Below are 18,084 nucleotides of genomic sequence, written 5' to 3' on the forward strand. Positions count from 1 at the left end.
GTTGCAGCCGGTTAAGGTCGCGTCTAGTGCGCATGCGTTGTGAACAGCATGCCATGGGACATTGAAGGAGAAAGACGGAGCTTTAATCGTAACGGAAACATGAATTTAGCAACTCACATGCGTTTAAACTTTTAACTTAACTCATACTCACAGTATTTATTGAAGACGGTGGATTTAAGCATCTAAAATGTTTCGTAGAAGTAAGACAATCCTTACGAAACTCAAAAATTTGAGGTGAGGACACGGCTCGGTTGAAACAAACTTCAGTCCTTCGATTTTAGACGTCCGCGTGATCTGATTTAGGCCGTTATTCATGTTTCAATTGTCATTAATTTATCATTTCAGGCCATTGTTATTAACTGTCATCATGTGTAAAGGTGTAACTTTGACGTGTGTGATGTAACGTTAAGCCATTGAGAAAAGCTCAGTCATGCTGACTGGTCTGATGAATGAGTGGTTTGTAGTTGTTTGCAGGGTTCATGGAGGACCAGAGGCAGCTCTGCTGTAGATAGAGCACTGCAGTACACAGTGGGACAGAAGATCCACGGATTCACTGTCAAAGAGGTAAAAAAGAGAGTAAACAAATCATGAAAATTGATGTGCTTGCATTCCTTCTGTTTCATCACATACAGCCAAGCAGGGGTTCTTAAACCTTCTCATTTTGATAGCTTCTAAAAAACTAAGACAAGATTAAACCAAGATCCTTTGCATTGTTTAAATTAAAACTACAATCACTAATGCACATATCTAGTGATTTGCTTTAGTTTGTAAAACCTTACAAATGAAATAATAGTCAGAAAACATTGGTGCAAACTGCTAAAATTTGGTGCAGATGTTGTTTATATGGCCAGACAAGTAGTTGCAGACTACTTACATAAAATGCGTATAAATGTATGGATGTCAAGGTGACCTTGTGCTAACATCGATTGTGTTTTTTTAGGTTACAGCTGTGCCGGATTTGTTTCTGACGGCCGTTAAACTCTCCCATGATGCCACAGGAGCTCAGTATCTTCACGCTGCCCGAGACGATTCCAACAACCTCTTCAGGTACAGTCTGCCTGCATCTGATGGACACTGATATGCTGAAACATCTGACGATTTTCTTTTGAACGCCATTAAATGCCCAGATTATGTCCACACTCCTCTAACTCTAACTGTGTTATTGTAGTGTGCAGTTTCGTACCACGCCGATGGACAGCACGGGTGTTCCTCATATTCTCGAGCATACGGTTCTGTGTGGCTCTCAGCGCTTCCCCTGTAGAGACCCCTTCTTTAAGATGCTCAATCGCTCTCTCTCCACCTTTATGAACGCCTTCACAGGTACTTCCCGATGTGTGTTTGTGTTTAAGTCAGTGTATGATTTGATTATGTATGTCTGATTATGTCAATCTCTCAATCCCCCAGCGAGTGATTACACAATGTATCCGTTCTCAACTCAGAACGCCAAAGACTTCCAGAACCTTCTCTCAGTCTATCTGGATGCTGTTTTCTTCCCCTGTCTCAGAGAACTGGACTTCTGGTAAAGGCCATAAGTCAGATAATGTAATTAATGGATCATTAATTGCTTTTGAAAGGGATTTTATGTTTTTGTTTTTTTGTTTTTCCAGGCAGGAGGGCTGGAGGCTGGAGCACGAGACCCCCACAGACCCCTCGAGTCGTGTGGTGTTCAAGGGTGTGGTGTTCAACGAGATGAAGGGAGTGTTTGTAAGGAAACTCCTCTGTGCTCTTCTGATTTAAAAAAATATATAGCAGTAATATCTATAGAGATGCAAGGATGATGCACTTCACTACAACCTCATACACTACCTTTTAAAAGTTTGGGCTCAAGAAGATTTTTTTATTCACTAGATATTTTATAATATTTTTTTTCATCAGAGAATCCAGGGGAAAAAATGTTATTTATAGTTTTCACATAAATATGAAGCACCACAAGTGTTTCCAACATTGATAATAATAAGAAAAGTTTTTTTGAGCATCACATCAGCACACTAGAATGATTTCTGAAAGATCATGTGACTCTGAAGACTGAAGTAATGATGCTGAAAATTCAGCTTTGCATCACAGGAATGTTTTTTTAATTTTTTTTTTATATATTAAAATACAAAAGGTTTTTTTAAAATTGTAATTATGTTTCACAATATTGCTGTTTTTACTGTATTTTTGATCGAATAAATGTAGCTTGAGCATAAGATAAACATAAGTGACTTCTTTCAAAAACATTTTGAATGGTATTGTAGGTAGTGGCCAATATTATATTTTACTTAAAGGGATAATTCACACATCATTTACTCACCCTCAAGTTGTTCCAAACCTGTATTAATTTCTTGCTTCTTCTGAACACAAAAGCAAGATACTTTATAGTATGTCGGTAACCGAACAGTTGATTGGCTCCAATGACTTCCAGAGTATGGGGAAAAAATGCTATGGAAATAATTGTTTGGTTTCCGTCATTCTTCAAAATATCAACTTTTGTGTTCAGCAGAAAAAAAGATATTCATACAGGTTTGGAACAACTTGATGGTGAGTAAATTATGATAATTTGTAAATGATAAATATCTGCATGCCAATATAAATGTCATCAGTGCATCTTTAAATATGTATAATAAGCTTCATAATGCACACATCCATATACTGAATATATCTATCTATAATTGCAAATAGCATTTGAGTTGTTTATGATGTTATAATTATTTTAGACTAACCAATGTTTCTGTTACTGTTGTGTGTGTGTAGTCAGATAATGCTCAGCTATATGCTCAGCACCTCCAGAATAAACTCCTGCCGGATCACACATACTCTGTTGTGTCCGGAGGGGAACCGCTGGCCATCCCTGACCTGACCTGGGAACAGCTCAGACACTTCCACGCCACACACTACCACCCCAGCAATGCACGGTACACATATTAAACACTCGAGCTCACTAAAGGAATGTGTGCAAAAAGCAGACGATACTCATTGCCTGCTCTGCGTGTTTATTGCAGGTTCTTCACATACGGGGACTTACCGTTGGAGCAGCACTTACAGCAGATAGAGGAGGAGGCTCTGTCTAAATTTGAGAGAACAGAACCCAACACTGCAGTTCCTCCCCAAATGCTCTGGGACAAGCCTGTATGTTACACAATACACATGAGAAGAACCTGTAAATTGAACACATTCAATTCAGGTTTGTGAGTTTTGTTCGTTGTTCAATGTTTGTGCTCAGAGAGCGGATCACGTGACTTGCAGGCCTGACGCGCTGGTTCCTGACCCCATGAAACAAAACACACTCTGCATGAGCTATCTGCTGGGAGAGTGAGTGGACAAACATTTTGTTTCTTTTTCTTTTCATTTCTAGTGTGGTCACGGTTGTCACAATGACAAATGAGTAATACTTAAAAGGAGTAGTTCACTTTTAAAAAAAACTTTTGGTGATAATTTACTCACCCCCATGTCATCCAAGATGTCCATGTCATTCTTCCTTCAGTCGAAAATAAATTAAGGTTTTTGATGACAGGTTTTTTCTCCATATAATGGATTTTACTGGTAACCAGATAGTTCAAGGTCCAAAAGACAGTTTCAGTGCAAACTGCAAACTGTTCAAAGGGCTTTAAACGATTCCAGACGATGAATCAGGTTTTTATCAAGCAAAACGATCGCCCATTTAAAAAAAACAAAAAAAACAAGTATAAGTTTTATAAGCTCAAATGCTCGCCTTGCTCTGTACTGTGATGCGCGTTGTCGACTCTCCTGTTCGAACTCGTTTATCAAAATGAACGAATCTTTTCCCGAGTCAACTCGTTCGTTGAATGAACCAAATGACTCAAAATTAGATTCGTTCATTTTGATAAACGAGTTCAAACAGGAGAGTCACAAACGTGCGTCACAGTACAGAGCAAGGCGAGCATTTGAGCTTATAAAACTTAAACTTTGTTTTTTTTTTTTTAAATGAGCGATCATTTCGCTTGATAAGACCCTTATTTATCATCTAAAATCATTTAAAGCCCTTTGAACAGTTTGCAGTTTGCACTGAAACTGTCTTTTGGACCTTGAATCGTTTGGTTCCCATTGAAGTCCATTATATGGAGAAAATCCTGGAATGTTTTCATCAAAAACCTTAATTTCTTTTCGACTGAAGAAAGAATGACATGGACATCTTGGATGACATGGGGGTGAGTAAATTATCAGCAAAAGTTTTTTTAAAAGTGAATTACTCTTAATAGCAAGACTTTATGTCCCGTCCATTGCCATGGTTATCACAACTTTGCAGTTTGTACTTGAATTCAATACTTGGGTATTGAAAGCGAGCATAGTAGTAGTTCCGCGACTTTTTACAACACTGGTCATTTCATTTTTTCAAGTTTACCTCTCTTACCTCGTGTCAATGTGTGTTTCAGCATCACAGACACGTTTGAGTCGTTCACTTTGAGCCTCCTCTCCTCTCTGATGATCTCTGGTCCAAACTCTCCCTTCTACAAAGCCCTGATCGAGCCCAATATCGGTTCAGACTTCTCCTCTTCAGTGGGGTATGTTGTTTGACAAGACTTTAAAATCACTTCCTCTCTCTGATGAGTGAGAGTGGAGCTTTATAAATGTGTGATTCGTGCAGGTTTGACGGCAGCACTAGACATGCGTCCTTCACCATCGGTCTTCAAGGCATAGCGGAGGCCGACACTGAGGCGGTCAAGCACATCATCGCCCAAACTATCGATGACATCATTGCGTGAGTATAGATTGGATGATTGTTTTATTGCCTTACTACAATAAAGAGTTTTAAATAAAATCAAGCTTTTGCTGAACTTTTAGAGAATCCGAATTTGCTTGTGATGTTCACTAGCACCTGCTAAATGAATACATGTAATTGAATGGCTGTTTCAGAACTGGTTTTGAAGAGGAGCAGATTGAAGCTCTGCTGCATAAAATTGAGATTCAGATGAAACATCAGTCCACCAGCTTCGGCCTTGCTCTCACTTCAGTGAGTTAACTCTCTCACACACACACACGCACACATGTACTTGTATTTCCTATTTATTTATGTTTGCTACTTATATTGAATGTATGTAAAAGGACAAGGTTTTCTGCAGAATGTTAACATGGTTTGTTTGTTGTTCATCATTAATCACGACACTGGCCTCACGTCTTCCTCTCACATTCCTCGACCTCGTCCTGCTCGCCACAATAACATTGGTTAACATGTCAAAACACACAGGCTTTGACAACTGCTGTTGTTCTTAAAGGGACAGTTCACCATAAAATATTGATATTTTGATATTGAAATGGATATTCAAATCCTTCAGTTCTCGCCATCTGCTGAAAGCCAAGCTAATGTTGATTCTTGTTTAATTACGAGCTCCATCACGTGTTCTTTTTGCCAATAGACTATTTATTTAAAACAAGGTTGGAGATTTATCATGCTCCATATTAACCCTCCTCACTCTTTGTGACGAATAACCTGTCACTCCCGTCCCACACCATACACATGTCAAAGTCGCCGGAGAAACTTCTTTCAATTTACGGATATGATGAGACATGCACGGGAGAGTGACGTATATACGCAATTGGCTTTATGCACAGCTGAACTACTTCCTGAACTTCAGCCAGCTCCTTTGTTTCTTGTGTCGCCATTATTGGACAAACTGATTAATCCAGGTGTGCCTGACATCAGTAGTCACAACAACAATAATCAGACACAGCTGGATTTATCAGTTTGTCCAATAATGGAAGACAGGAAACAAAGGAGCTGGTTAAAGTTCAGGAAGTAGTGCAGCTGTGCATAAAGCCAATTACCTGCAAAAACCATCCCGGCACTTCTAAATATATATATATATATATATATAAACAATTATAATAGGCGTATATTAGTGTAATAGTGAATCAGGATAAGACAAAAGGATTGATGATGGATTGACTTTAGTTAAATTTAGTTAATTTTGAAAAAAAAAAAAAAGTTGGATAAGTGTACCTTTTAACTTTAGATTTTTGTTTAATTATTTATGAATGTTTGATCATAAAATGAGGCAGTAATGTGTTTTTTTTTTGTCAGTATGTTTTTAGGAGATTTTATTCGTTTTTTCTATTTAAGGGCAACTTTCAAAAACTCACACTTAACTGTCTTAATAAAAAGATATATATATATATAACTTGCATGGCAAACCCCCTGTCTCTCTGTCTATCAGTATATTGCATCCTGCTGGAATCATGATGGGGATCCGGTGCAGCTGTTGAAGATCAGTGAGAGTGTGTCCAGATTCAGGCAGTGTTTGAAGGAGAACCCTCGCTACCTTCAGGACAAAGTCCAGCACTACTTTAAGGTGATATTCCTTCTTTTAATCGGTCAGTCAGACTAATTATTGCTCATGTTATTATTGCATATAATAAGTAAAGATAAATCTCTAGTTAATACCACTAACAAGGCTCAAAAAAGCCCCACACCAACACAGTAACATAAAGAGGGTCCCTGCATGCAAAACGAAGCATTGAGAACTTTGTTTTGTATACACGAAGTCAACTGTCTTTATAAAATACCTTATATCTTAAATAGGGTTGGGTATCGTTTGAATTTGAACGATTCTGATTCCGGTTTCGATTCCGGTTCCTAACGATTCTCGATTCCGATTCTTTTAAGAGGCAGGGTCAAAAAAGTTTAGCTAACCTTGCTAACCAACGGCCTTTCTGAAGGAAATACTCCTTTCTGAAGGAAATACTCCTTCTGTAAAAATACTCCTTTTGTCACAAATTTTGCATTTTGGCGAGATTTTGTTATTTTTAGAAAAGTGAAGCCACACTTTGGATCGCCGACGTAAGGTACTCATGTTCGACTCGCGTGGTTATGCCAACACTTCCGGTAGACGCTTCTTCGTTGGTGTTGTTCAGCGGTTTCTTCTTCCACTTTGGCGGACTGTGAATATCGAAACTAGGAATCGAAATTTGAACTTTTGAACGATTCCGGGAAAAACGAAAAGTTAGTCTCGGTTCCAATCGATACTCGATTCTCGATACCCAACCCTAATCTTAAACGGTCTGTACGTTTACAGTTCTCAATGCTTCGTTTTGCATGTGTGGACCCTCATTATGTTACTGTGTTAGTGTGGGAGCCTTGTTGGTGGTATACGCCCCCATATACTAGCATATACGCTAAACAGTTTTAGAGATAAAACTCTTTACATTCGATTATCATGAAAACAAATCTCAGAGAGCGGTCGACTAGGTACCGATGTGTTATTAGACCAAAGGTTCATTTTGCGCCGAAGTTCTCCTTTAAAGGCTAACATAATTGGAATAACTGAAACATTTATTAAGCATGACAAAATGTGCTAGATAGTAATAACAACAGGTAATCTAGATAAATTAACAAATGAACTTTGGCAGTCCTACAATACTAAATCTAAAATAACAACTTAAAATATTGAAACTATAAAACTATAGGACAAATAGAAAATCAAAACTAAACTAAAAATTATTATGGTAATAATAGAAAAACATGATTGTTTGTTTTCATGATTGCAGTTTTCTTCATGCATGTTTGTTGCATTAAGTTACTTCAAAAATGTGTCTGGTTTTCTGTGCTTCAGAATAACACTCATCAATTGACCCTTTCCATGAGTCCTGACGAGAGATTCTTGGAGAAACAGGCTGAAGCTGAGGAACAGAAACTCCAGCAGAGAATACAGATCCTCAGCGATGCGGACCGCAAAGACATCTATGAGAAAGGTACGCTCGCGAGACCAGGAAGGACGAGAATTATTAGTCTCATTCTGTTGCAGAGATTAAACCTGGTGTTTGTTTCAGGTTTGCAGCTGTTAGCTGCTCAGAGCACAACTCAAGACGCTTCCTGTCTACCTGCGTTAAAGGTGTCCGACATTGAGCCGATCATTCCCTACACGTCTGTACAGCTGGAGAGCGCAGGTAAAATGCACATGCACACATGTAACAAGCAAATTAAACCATTTAAGCCATTTACTGTATTTACCACATTTATTATCTCTTTCTGTGTCTGTAGGTGGAGTGCCTGTTCAGTACTGTGAGCAGCCCACCAATGGCATGGTTTATTTTAGAGCCATGTGCAACCTCAACTCCCTCCCTGAAGACCTCAAGATCTACGTTCCTCTGTTCTGCAGCGTCATTACCAAGTAGGAAACCCTTTGTGCTGCTTCATCACTGATACATAATGTAATATAGAGCAGCCTTTCTCAAAGTGGGTGCCGCGGCACACTGGGGTGCCCCCTAGCTGTGTCAGGGGTGCCGCCAAAAAATTACGTAGGCTAAAAAAAATGTGGAAAAAAAAAAACCCAGAAAAAAAAAACAGCTGACATTTCATATATAGATATATTTGAATTTACATTATTCTTTTTAAAAATATGAACATATTAATAAAATTGTAAATTCATTTTAGATAAACATATAAAATTAATCATAAAAAAATCCGTCTCACAAGACCGAATCAAGACACACACAACTTGACGCAAGTGACGCAATCCATAGCAACGCGTTATAGCAACACCTCAGACTGACAGAAACGTAAAAATAAACGTGAATTTAGGCCACTTTAGTTACAGCATTATGGATAGTTTTTTGAAAAGAAAATCCCCACAAGAGCCGGGGATTTTTATTTTATTTTATCTGCATCCTGCACTTCATTTGAGTTCTCCTGGTCTGGATTTGTTATTGGGTTCTTGTATTGGGCGGTCCACCTCTTACGGTTTTATGGCATTTGTGTCTCTGATTAATTATTTTGTGAATTACTTTGCAAACCTGTGTTTTTAAAGGTGCTATAAAGTTTTTATTATTATTGTTATTTACAGTTCATATTATGCTCTGTTCATTACTGTTCTGTCTAACTAAACAAGACATTTGCATTTAAATTTGGGTTATGCAGTGTTTTTAAATTATATTTTACACTGGGGTGCCTTGAGATTTTATGCACTTTTGAAAGGTGCCCTGACTGAAAAAAGTTTGAGAAAGGCTGATATAGAGTGTACAGTACCCAACATTCAATCAGATCAGTCTGTGTGAAAATATGCTATATATACAGATTAGGGCTGTGCAAAAATTAATTGCGATTAATCGCATCCAAAATAAAAGTCTGTCTTTACATAATATATTTGTGTGTGCTGTATATAATTATTTTGTATATATAAAAACACACACATGCATGTCTATATTTAAGAAAATGTGTTATTCATGTATAAAATATTTATATTTGTATAATATAGATTATGTATATATATATATATATATATGTATATATATATATATACATATATATATACAGAATTTAAGCACAAATAATTCTTAAATATATACATGCATGCATAGGTATTTATATATACAAAATAATTATGTACAGCACACACAAATATATTATGTAAACACAGACTTTTATTTTGGATGCGATTAATCGCAATTAATTTTTGCACAGCCCTAATACAGATCAAAAGTTTGGGGTCGGTAAGATTTTCTCTTATGCACACCAAGGCTGTATTTATTTTATCTAACGCAATAATGCATTAACAACAGTAATATTGTGAAATAATATTATAAATCTATTGTAACATTAGAAATGTCTTAATTGACACTTTTGATCAGATCCTTATGCATCCTTGCACAATAAGAGTATTCATTTCTTTTAAAAAAACAACATCAACAAATCTTGCTGACCCCGAACTATTTGGTCAGTAGTGTAAGTACATAACTAATGTAATGCTGATGCAATCTCAGGTTAGGCAGTGGGGAGCTGAATTATCGTCAGCAGGCCCAGCGTATTGAGCTGAAGACTGGAGGCATGTCTGTATCTCCACAGATTATTCCAGACACTGAGGATCTGGATCTGTACGAGCAGGTATCACTCTCTTTTTCCTCATCTATCATGTGAATTTATATAAATATGATGCTTTTTTGTTTCCAAGTGCATTGAGGTAGAGCTAAAAAGTCAAAACTGTAGCAAGAAGCTTGAAGGTTTGAAATCACATTTTTCTGGATATTTTGTTTTTGCGGATATTTGAACTTGCATTACATTTACAATTTCATTTATTCATTTAGCTGACGCTTTTATCCAAAGCGACTTACAATTGCTATATATGTCAGAGGTCGCACGCCTCTGGAGCAACTAGGGGTTAAGTGTCTTGCTAATGCTCAGGGACACATTGGTGTCTCGCTGTGGATTCGAACCCGGGTCTCTTACACCAAAGGCATTTGTCTTATCCACTGTGCCATCACCACCCCATTGACTTGCGTTGGAGTGAGTGTGCAATCAATGCTCATGTCTTTTGTGTTTTTTAGGGTATTATACTGTCGTCTTCCTGTCTGGAACGTAATCTACCGGACATGCTTCAGCTGTGGAGTGACATATTTAACTGGTTAGTCTTGTTTATAGAAACTTTTTCTCTAAAATCTATCTTTAAATCTCTGTGTAAGTATAATTATTTTAAACTGAGTTTGCCCTGCACATCTCCAGCCCTCGTTTTGATGACGAGGAGCGTCTGCGTGTGCTGGTCATGATGTCAGCTCAAGATCTGTCCAATGGCATCTCGTACTCCGGTCACATGTACGCGATGACACGGGCGGCTCGATCCCTCACGCCCACAGCAGACCTGCAGGAGACCTTCAGCGGGATGGACCAGGTGAGTGATGATGAGACATACTGATGTTGTTCTTCAGCCTTTGAGAGATTCAAGAAGAATGAATTGTTTCATAAATTAATGATGTTTAAATTTTAGGTCAAGTTTATGAAAAGAATCGCTGAGATGACTGATCTGACTTCAGTTTTGAGGAAACTTCCCCGGATAAAGAGACACCTGTTTAACCCTGAGAACATGAGGTAAACATCAGCCACAGTACTTGATAAGAAATAAGTTAATGCAATAAGCAATTTTCTATTACAGTGATTTTACCAATTTGTGGGGTATTTTAGAGTATTTACTTTGGTAATATGGCCTCAAAATGTTGATTATTTTATTAAAGCAGTGCCAGAAGCAATATGACAAAAGATGCGTTATGAAATATTTAACACATTATTATTAATGATAACCAATATTAAACGAGAAAGTCATCTTTAAAATTAATTTAGACTATGTGGAAATACAGTGTATTCATATAAAATGAACTGTTAAAATTATTTACTTTAAATTAATTTGTACAATTGACTGATTTTTCAAATTTGAATTTAAATGTGATTATGATGTCACCATTTCAGGTGTGCCGTGAACGCCACGCCCCAGAAAATGTCCGATGCAGCCGTTGAAGTGGAGAGGTTTATAGGGAATATAGCAGGAAACAGGAAGGAGCGTAAACCTGTCAGACCAACCATTGTGGAGGTGAGAAGTCATACTTTTTCTTTTTTTTATAGAAGACAGTATTTCACAATTAACTAAGCTTAATATAGCTAAATATAGTTATAATTAAAAACTAGCAATGGTCATGGCTTTAAATCCCAGGAAATTCATGTACTGATAAAAATGTGCTTTAAAGGGATAGTTCACTTTGAAATAATTTTTGAAATGTTTTAGCTTACCTCAAGGGCATCCAAGATGTAGGTGTCTTTGTTTCCGCAGTAGTTTCAATTTTGATATTTTTAGGTCAAACCGTTCTCATAAAATGGAGGTCTATGGTCACCACCTCAAAGAGCATGCACAGAGAAGTACAAATTAAACATGATTTAATGACTCGTAAGTGTAAGTACACATTGAGTCAAATAAGACGCCGAGGTTACGAGTCAGTGATGAAGGCTTAATATGGAAACCATCAATATAGAAGGACTGGTCCATCCTTTTGACTGAGGCTGGAGAGCCAATCACTAATATCTCATTTTTATTATCATTTAATTTGAGGAAGTCAATGGACATCCAGTGCTTGATGTCCCTGATGAATGCAGTGAGTCAATGTACACTTTGGATAATCCAAAAATGTAAAAATAATATATATTTTTCTATAGACCATTTCACAAGATGTAAACACTGGTCCAGAAGCACTTCCTGTTTCAGTTTGTAACTGTTTTCTTTATTTCACATGTAAAACATGTAAAACATCTTAAAGATGTTTGTTTAACTTTTTGATTCAGTTTTAAATGTTCTGTTGGTTGTATTTTATCCCAGCTTTTATGTAGTGTTAAAAAACTGAAACAGGAAGTGCTTCTGGACCAGTGTTGTTTGCATCTTATGAAATGGTCTATAGCAGTTTTATAGAGAGAAAACAGTGCTGTGAATGAGTTAAAGGCGAAGGGTTTTAGCTATCCTTGAACTCTTGTACATTTCATTTTTAATAAATAATAGGGTTTTTATCCCCACAAAACTGGATCAAAAAAGGATTTGGCTCAAAAGAACAATTCATTCACAAATCTGATATCATTGTTGTGTTTAGATGATTAAATCTGACCGTTTTGATTGGTTTGTTTATCCCATATAGAGAGCATTAGATCCTAGTGCCGGATCAGCTGTGAGTCGTAAACTCATCTCAGTAAGTGCATTTGTACAACATTACAGCAACATTCATGTCACCCATCGGTTGCATTCTCACTGATCTCCCCTTCATTCCACCAGGAGCCTCATTTTAAACCCTGTCAGATGAAGACGTACTTCCAGCTTCCGTTTACTGTGAACTTTCTCAGCGAGTGTGTGCGTACGGTCCCGTTCTCACACGCCGACTATGCCAGGTACAACAAACACACTCATACACTTCTGTAAAAAGATGGTCATTATTTCAGTTAGCCTAATATCTGGTTGGATTTGCATTGAGAGATGATCTTATGTAAAGTACCCCATGCCAATCTCTTGTTATGGTGAAGGATACGTGATGTGATGTGATGTGGGGCTATTTTAATTCCAATGGCTGAGGAAACTTTATCAGGATGCATAGTATAATGGATTTGCCTGCCTCTATGGGAATTTAACATAGGGATGTCCTGACTCATGCCCCCTGTATTTTAAGGAAGAACATTTATTTATTTGTGATACATTATTAATTCACAAAGAAAATTGGTCTCCTTAAAGGTTGGAGTTTTCCTAATTTTTTAAGGTATTATAATCTTTTTTTAAATTTTTATTCCACTTTCTAGTCAACTTTAGCATGGGTGTGTTCATGGCAGCATTTGTGATTTTATATTTAGACCGTCAAATCGCTATTACAGTTTTATTTTGATTGATCGTGCACTCATTTACAGTTTTCCAAATGTCTGTCTGTCTCAGTTTGTGTATTTTAGGAAGGATGATGACTGCTAAGTTCCTCCATGGAGAGATCCGTGAAAAGGGCGGGGCTTATGGAGGCGGGGCCAGAATGGGAGGAGGTGGCCTGTTCTCATTTTATTCCTATAGGTGTGTATGATGCATTTCATTAGATCTGACACGATGTTCTGTTTAGTGTGTATGCTTTATTTATGTGTCTGTCCATCCATCCATCCATCCATCCATATAACTATTATCTGGTTGTCTTGTGCAATCTCAGAGATCCAAACTCCACCCAAACGTTGTCGGCTTTCCGTGGCGGAGTAGAGTGGGCGCGAGCGGGAAGGTTTACCCAGCAGGATATCGACGAGGCCAAGCTCTCAGTTTTCTCTGCCGTTGATTCACCTGTTGCTCCCTCAGATAAGGGTCAGTCATTAAAGCACATCCTGAGTTTTAGTTTTAGTTTCTTTCTGTGTAATTTTGCTGTAGTTGGATTCAATTTACATTCTTGAATCTGTGGATATATGGTGTGAATGTTCAGATGTGTCGAATGTGCTTTTGGATATTTGTTTTCTGGTTCACAAGGACCTTGTAATTGTGCTGCAGGTTTGGGGCGTTTTTTGAACGGCATTACAGATGAAATGAAGCAAAGACACAGAGAGAGACTGTTCGCTGTGACCGACAAGAACCTAATTGACGTCGCTGGCAGGTAATGAGACATTAATGTACAGTAGGGTCCAAAAGTGATGTCAGGGGGAGGTTTGTTTTTATCACCCAGCAAAATACGTGGAAAATCATTAAAAAAATTTTTTACATTTTAAATACAAGTGAAAAACAGGGTTCCCACGGGTTTTTAAAATCCTTGAAAGTTTGTGAATCTGAAAAAAAAAATTCAAGGCCCTGGAAAAATATAGATTGAAAAAAAAAAAAGCTTGAATGTATTTTGTGCAAGAAATTTTCTGGAAAGAAATCCATATTATTTGTACTTTATAAAAATAATTTAAATATTTATTTAATATTATAATATAAATATTTTTATAAATATTTTACCAATATTCATGGCCTATCATGCATACTATATAAGAGTGAGGATGTCGATTATCTTAGGCTGGATGTCATTTTTGACCACTATTGTAATTATCTAATAAAATGAATTTGAAATTATAAATTAATAATTAAAAATAATATTAACGTTTGAGTGCTGGTGTGATATTTCTATTTGGATAATATCGTATTTACCTATTTTTAACATATTTTGATTTATTTTTTTACAGGTATCTAGGTATTGGCCAGCAGACATGTGGAGTGGCTATTTTAGGCCCGGAAAATGAAAGCATCAAAAAAGACCCGTCCTGGGTGGTCAAATAGACGTTTTTCCCTCTGTTCTTGTTTTTAGGATTGTGAAAGACACGCACACTCCTGGATCACGCACAAATCAACAGTGTTTTCCTCATTACAGGAGTCATCTTGATGAACTGAAGTGCTCCTAAACAGTCAAGTGCTGAGAGGACCTGAATTAAAGTACCACTTATTAGGCCAGCAAATCTACTTTTGTTTACACTGCACATTGTTTATGGTGGACTCAAAAACAGCTCATATGATAAAAGTGTAGTTTGAGTCTGAAACTTATAAAATAGAAAATGATTATTTATTAGATGTATAGAATTATTATAAATTTCATCATGTTTAACTAGAATGGAAAACCTTTTCTATTAAAAAAAGTAAAAAAAAAATGTAATCCTTTTTTATATATACTAAATCCTTATCCATTTTTTTTTTACGTTATTATCTTTTTTCATTGTTATGGCACGAAACTTGGTGAATGTTTTGGCACTTGCTATCTGAGCGCGCAAACAAAATAAGGACATGATTTATAAAGGTTAAATGGTCTTGAAAAAAATAGTCACCTATATTGTTCGAGGTCAAAAATAGCCGAAGTGGAATTGAATGGGAGGAGAATTTTATCTAGTGGAAACCTTTGGTACTGCACCCCAACAAAAAAATCGTAATGAGAGCTCAATTTTTTGAGATATCAAGCTCAAATTTGTATGCATTTTTGTTAATAGACTTCTATAAACTTCAATTTTAGTTTAACTTTTTTCACTTAAGCAATAATCTGCCAAGTGTCTTTAAAAAGAGAACAAATGTAAGTCTGTGCTCCAAAGCATTCAAGAATTGTGAGAGTTTGAGTTGGAAATTAAATTTTTAGGTGGGCAATACTGGTAATAAATGGATCATAACTATTGCAGAAATATACTTTAGTACCATAAAATCCCATAAAAATACAAAATAATAGAGTATTATCAAATTAAAACATAATATATTTATTTTATTGAAATAAAATAAAAATCAGTAATTTTGACCACCACACAGCACCAGAGGGTTAAATGTTTTAATTTGGATTGTGAACAACTGCTCAAGACAAGCCTTTTTCATTCTAAAGGGAGTTTATGCAGTGCTAGTAGCATATACACGTATGTATACATTGTGACAAAAACACTGAAACAATATCTGCTTTGGTACCCATAACATAGCAGCTTCACTAGGAAGACTTCATTCAGACTCCTTTTCAACTAAAACAAGGTGCAGTTGTGGGATTACGCCACTACAAGCCAGTGGAGTGGATCGTTAATTTAAGCAATGAAAATAAGCTCTATTAGAATAAATATAAATATGGAAATCTTGCATATTAACAAAATATACCACTTGGCCCCATTTAAGGGATAAGCTAACCGTTTGTGCATGTGGATTGTCAAACACTGATCTACAACATTTAAAGGAGTAATTCACTTTTGCTGATAATTTGCTCACCCCCATGTCATCCAAGATGTCCATGTCTTTCTTTCTTCAGTCGAAAAGAATTAAGGTTTTTAATGAAAACATTCCGCAATTTTTCTCCATATAATGCATAATAATCTTTTTCCGAGTCATTTGGTTCATTCAACGAACGAAACAAACGAATTGACTCAGAAAAAGATTCGTTCATTCTGATGAACGAGTTCGAACAGGAAAGTCACGGACGTGCATCACAGTACAGAGCAAGGCGACCATTTGAGCTTATAAAACTTAAACTTTGTTATTTATTTATTAAATGAGCGATCGTTTCGCTAGATAAGACCCTTATTCATCGTCTGAAATCATTTAAAGCCCTTTGAACAGTTTGCAGTTTGCACTGAATGTGTCTTTTGGACCGTGAATGAAGTCCATTTATGGAAAAAAATCCTGGAATGTTTTCATCAAAAACCTTAATTTCTTTTCGACTGAAGAAAGAATGACATGGATATCTTGGATGACATGGGGGTGAGTAAATTATCAGCAAAAGTTTTTTCAAAAGTGAACTACTCTTTTAAGGATTTTGTGGCTATACGTCTATGGTCGCGCTTTACAGTGAACTTTACATGGACTGTATGATTATGTGTCCAGGTCAAGACTGATTGCTATGGAATCACGTTTATACTTGCGAGACAACTAGGTTTTACTTGGACTGATTTTACATAGCAGAGCTGTCTTTAGCTCTCGGACGGACGATGTGTTCAAGCTGGCCCGCATCAGACACGTCGTAGCTGGTTTTGTACTTGGCCAGGATCTTCATGAGTGGACGCAGTCTGAGCCACCACTGTTCCTTCGGGATCCTGTGACTGGAAAAGAAATAGCAGCAGGTTAATCATGTTAAAATGTTAAAGGGAGCATATCATGTAAAACAGGATTACTTTTTCTCCTTGCTCTTTGAGTCATGCCATGAGAAATCAAAAATAGCCTTGATCTTTTGACATATAAAAGGCCTTCGTACCATTAAACATCCTGCAAATTTCAGACTAGAAATGTCCTCCCTATAAACAAAGCATGTCTTAAACCAAGTCCAAAAGTCGGGTTTTATATGGAGAATTTTTTTCTTACTCGCATGCAATGACGTTTCTGTTAGGCAATCATATGAGTGGCCGTTACCGACAAGCTTTAAAGGAGCCGCCACTTTATAAACTAAAATAACTTCCGGCCAAAAGAACATATGGATTTGACTTAAATCTAAAGCACAACTTAAATATGAATGTTTTAAATATTTTATATTAATATTTATTTTTTATGGATAGATGCACTTTTATGATGGATAGATGCACTTTTAATGGGGTTTCGGGTAGTATATTTCATAGACGTTTTAATTAAAGTTCCTGTCGTGATAAACTATTTTACTGCACTCAGAGGGGCCCCCTGAGTCTGTGGTACCAAGCGCCGTCCCAAAATTCCACCGTCCACGAACCCATTATTTTTATAATGGCATAAATTCTACGTGGGATCTCAATATCTCAGCTCTGGAAGGGTCTAGAGCCTCTATTTTTGCTCTCAGGTCTAAGTCCCATGGTCCTCTATCAGAATGTAGAGTTTCAAGAAGATCAGAGACACTCAAAATTTCGACGAAAAAAAAAACGTAAGGGGTAACACTGTCGTTTTTTTTTCGGGTCGAAATTTTGAGTTTCGATATCTCAGCTCTGGAAGGGTCTAGAGCCTCCATTTTTGCGCTCGGGTCAAAGTCTCGCGGCCCTCTATCATAATCCAGAGTTTTGAGAAGATTGGAGAAACTTGATTTTTCGCCCTAAAACGGAAAAAAAAACGTAAGGGGTAACACTGTCGTTTTTTTTTCGGGTCGAAATTTTGAGTTTCGATATCTCAGCTCTGGAAGGGTCTAGAGCCTCCATTTTTGCGCTCGGGTCAAAGTCTCGCGGCCCTCTATCATAATCCAGAGTTTTGAGAAGATTGGAGAAACTTGATTTTTCGCCCTAAAACGAAAAAAAACGTAAGGGGTAACACTGTCGTTTTTTTTTCGGGTCGAAATTTTGAGTTTCGATATCTCAGCTCTGGAAGGGTCTAGAGCCTCCATTTTTGCACTCAGGTCAAAGTCTCACAGCCCTCTATCATAATCCAGAGTTTTGAGAAGGTTGGAGAAACTTAATTTTTCGCC

General features: G+C 37.0%; 2 protein-coding genes across 5 annotated transcripts in view; one reads left to right on the forward strand and one right to left on the reverse strand.

Moving 5' to 3' along the window:
- Positions 1-21: 21 nt before the first annotated feature.
- pitrm1 (pitrilysin metallopeptidase 1) lies at positions 22-16,768 on the forward strand. Its single transcript, XM_039677718.2, has 27 exons — positions 22-234; positions 465-564; positions 941-1,047; positions 1,169-1,320; positions 1,405-1,519; positions 1,608-1,704; positions 2,734-2,894; positions 2,982-3,108; positions 3,203-3,291; positions 4,374-4,502; positions 4,586-4,699; positions 4,855-4,951; positions 6,153-6,287; positions 7,548-7,686; positions 7,765-7,881; positions 7,976-8,105; positions 9,694-9,814; positions 10,255-10,331; positions 10,430-10,595; positions 10,692-10,792; positions 11,168-11,288; positions 12,376-12,426; positions 12,510-12,622; positions 13,155-13,280; positions 13,411-13,556; positions 13,737-13,839; positions 14,405-16,768. Exons 1-27 carry the CDS (start codon positions 188-190, stop codon positions 14,496-14,498), a joined length of 3,075 nt encoding a protein of 1,024 aa, XP_039533652.2. The 5' UTR covers positions 22-187; the 3' UTR covers positions 14,499-16,768.
- Positions 15,509-18,084, reverse strand: part of pfkpb (phosphofructokinase, platelet b) — a 76,769-nt gene continuing 74,193 nt past the window's right edge. For all 4 annotated transcript variants that reach the window (XM_089131444.1, XM_089131447.1, XM_089131446.1 and 1 more), the window contains one exon: positions 15,509-16,768. In XM_089131444.1, the coding sequence (XP_088987570.1) occupies positions 16,621-16,768 (148 nt within the window). In that variant the 3' untranslated portion in view covers positions 15,509-16,620. The remainder of the gene's footprint in view (positions 16,769-18,084) is intronic.

Source organism: Pimephales promelas, chromosome 5 (genome assembly GCF_988280905.1).
Source record: "Pimephales promelas chromosome 5, fPimPro1.hap1.1, whole genome shotgun sequence".
Taxonomy (NCBI): domain Eukaryota; kingdom Metazoa; phylum Chordata; class Actinopteri; order Cypriniformes; family Leuciscidae; genus Pimephales; species Pimephales promelas.

Coding starts and splice junctions, on each gene's coding strand:
- pitrm1 (XM_039677718.2), top strand. CDS start 188: ATGTTTCGTAGAAGTAAGACAATCCTTACGAAACTCAAAAATTTGAG. Junction 7,882..7,975: donor TGTACAGCTGGAGAGCGCAG/GTAAAATGCACA, acceptor CTGTGTCTGTAG/GTGGAGTGCCTGTTCAGTAC. Junction 10,332..10,429: donor TGGAGTGACATATTTAACTG/GTTAGTCTTGTT, acceptor GCACATCTCCAG/CCCTCGTTTTGATGACGAGG.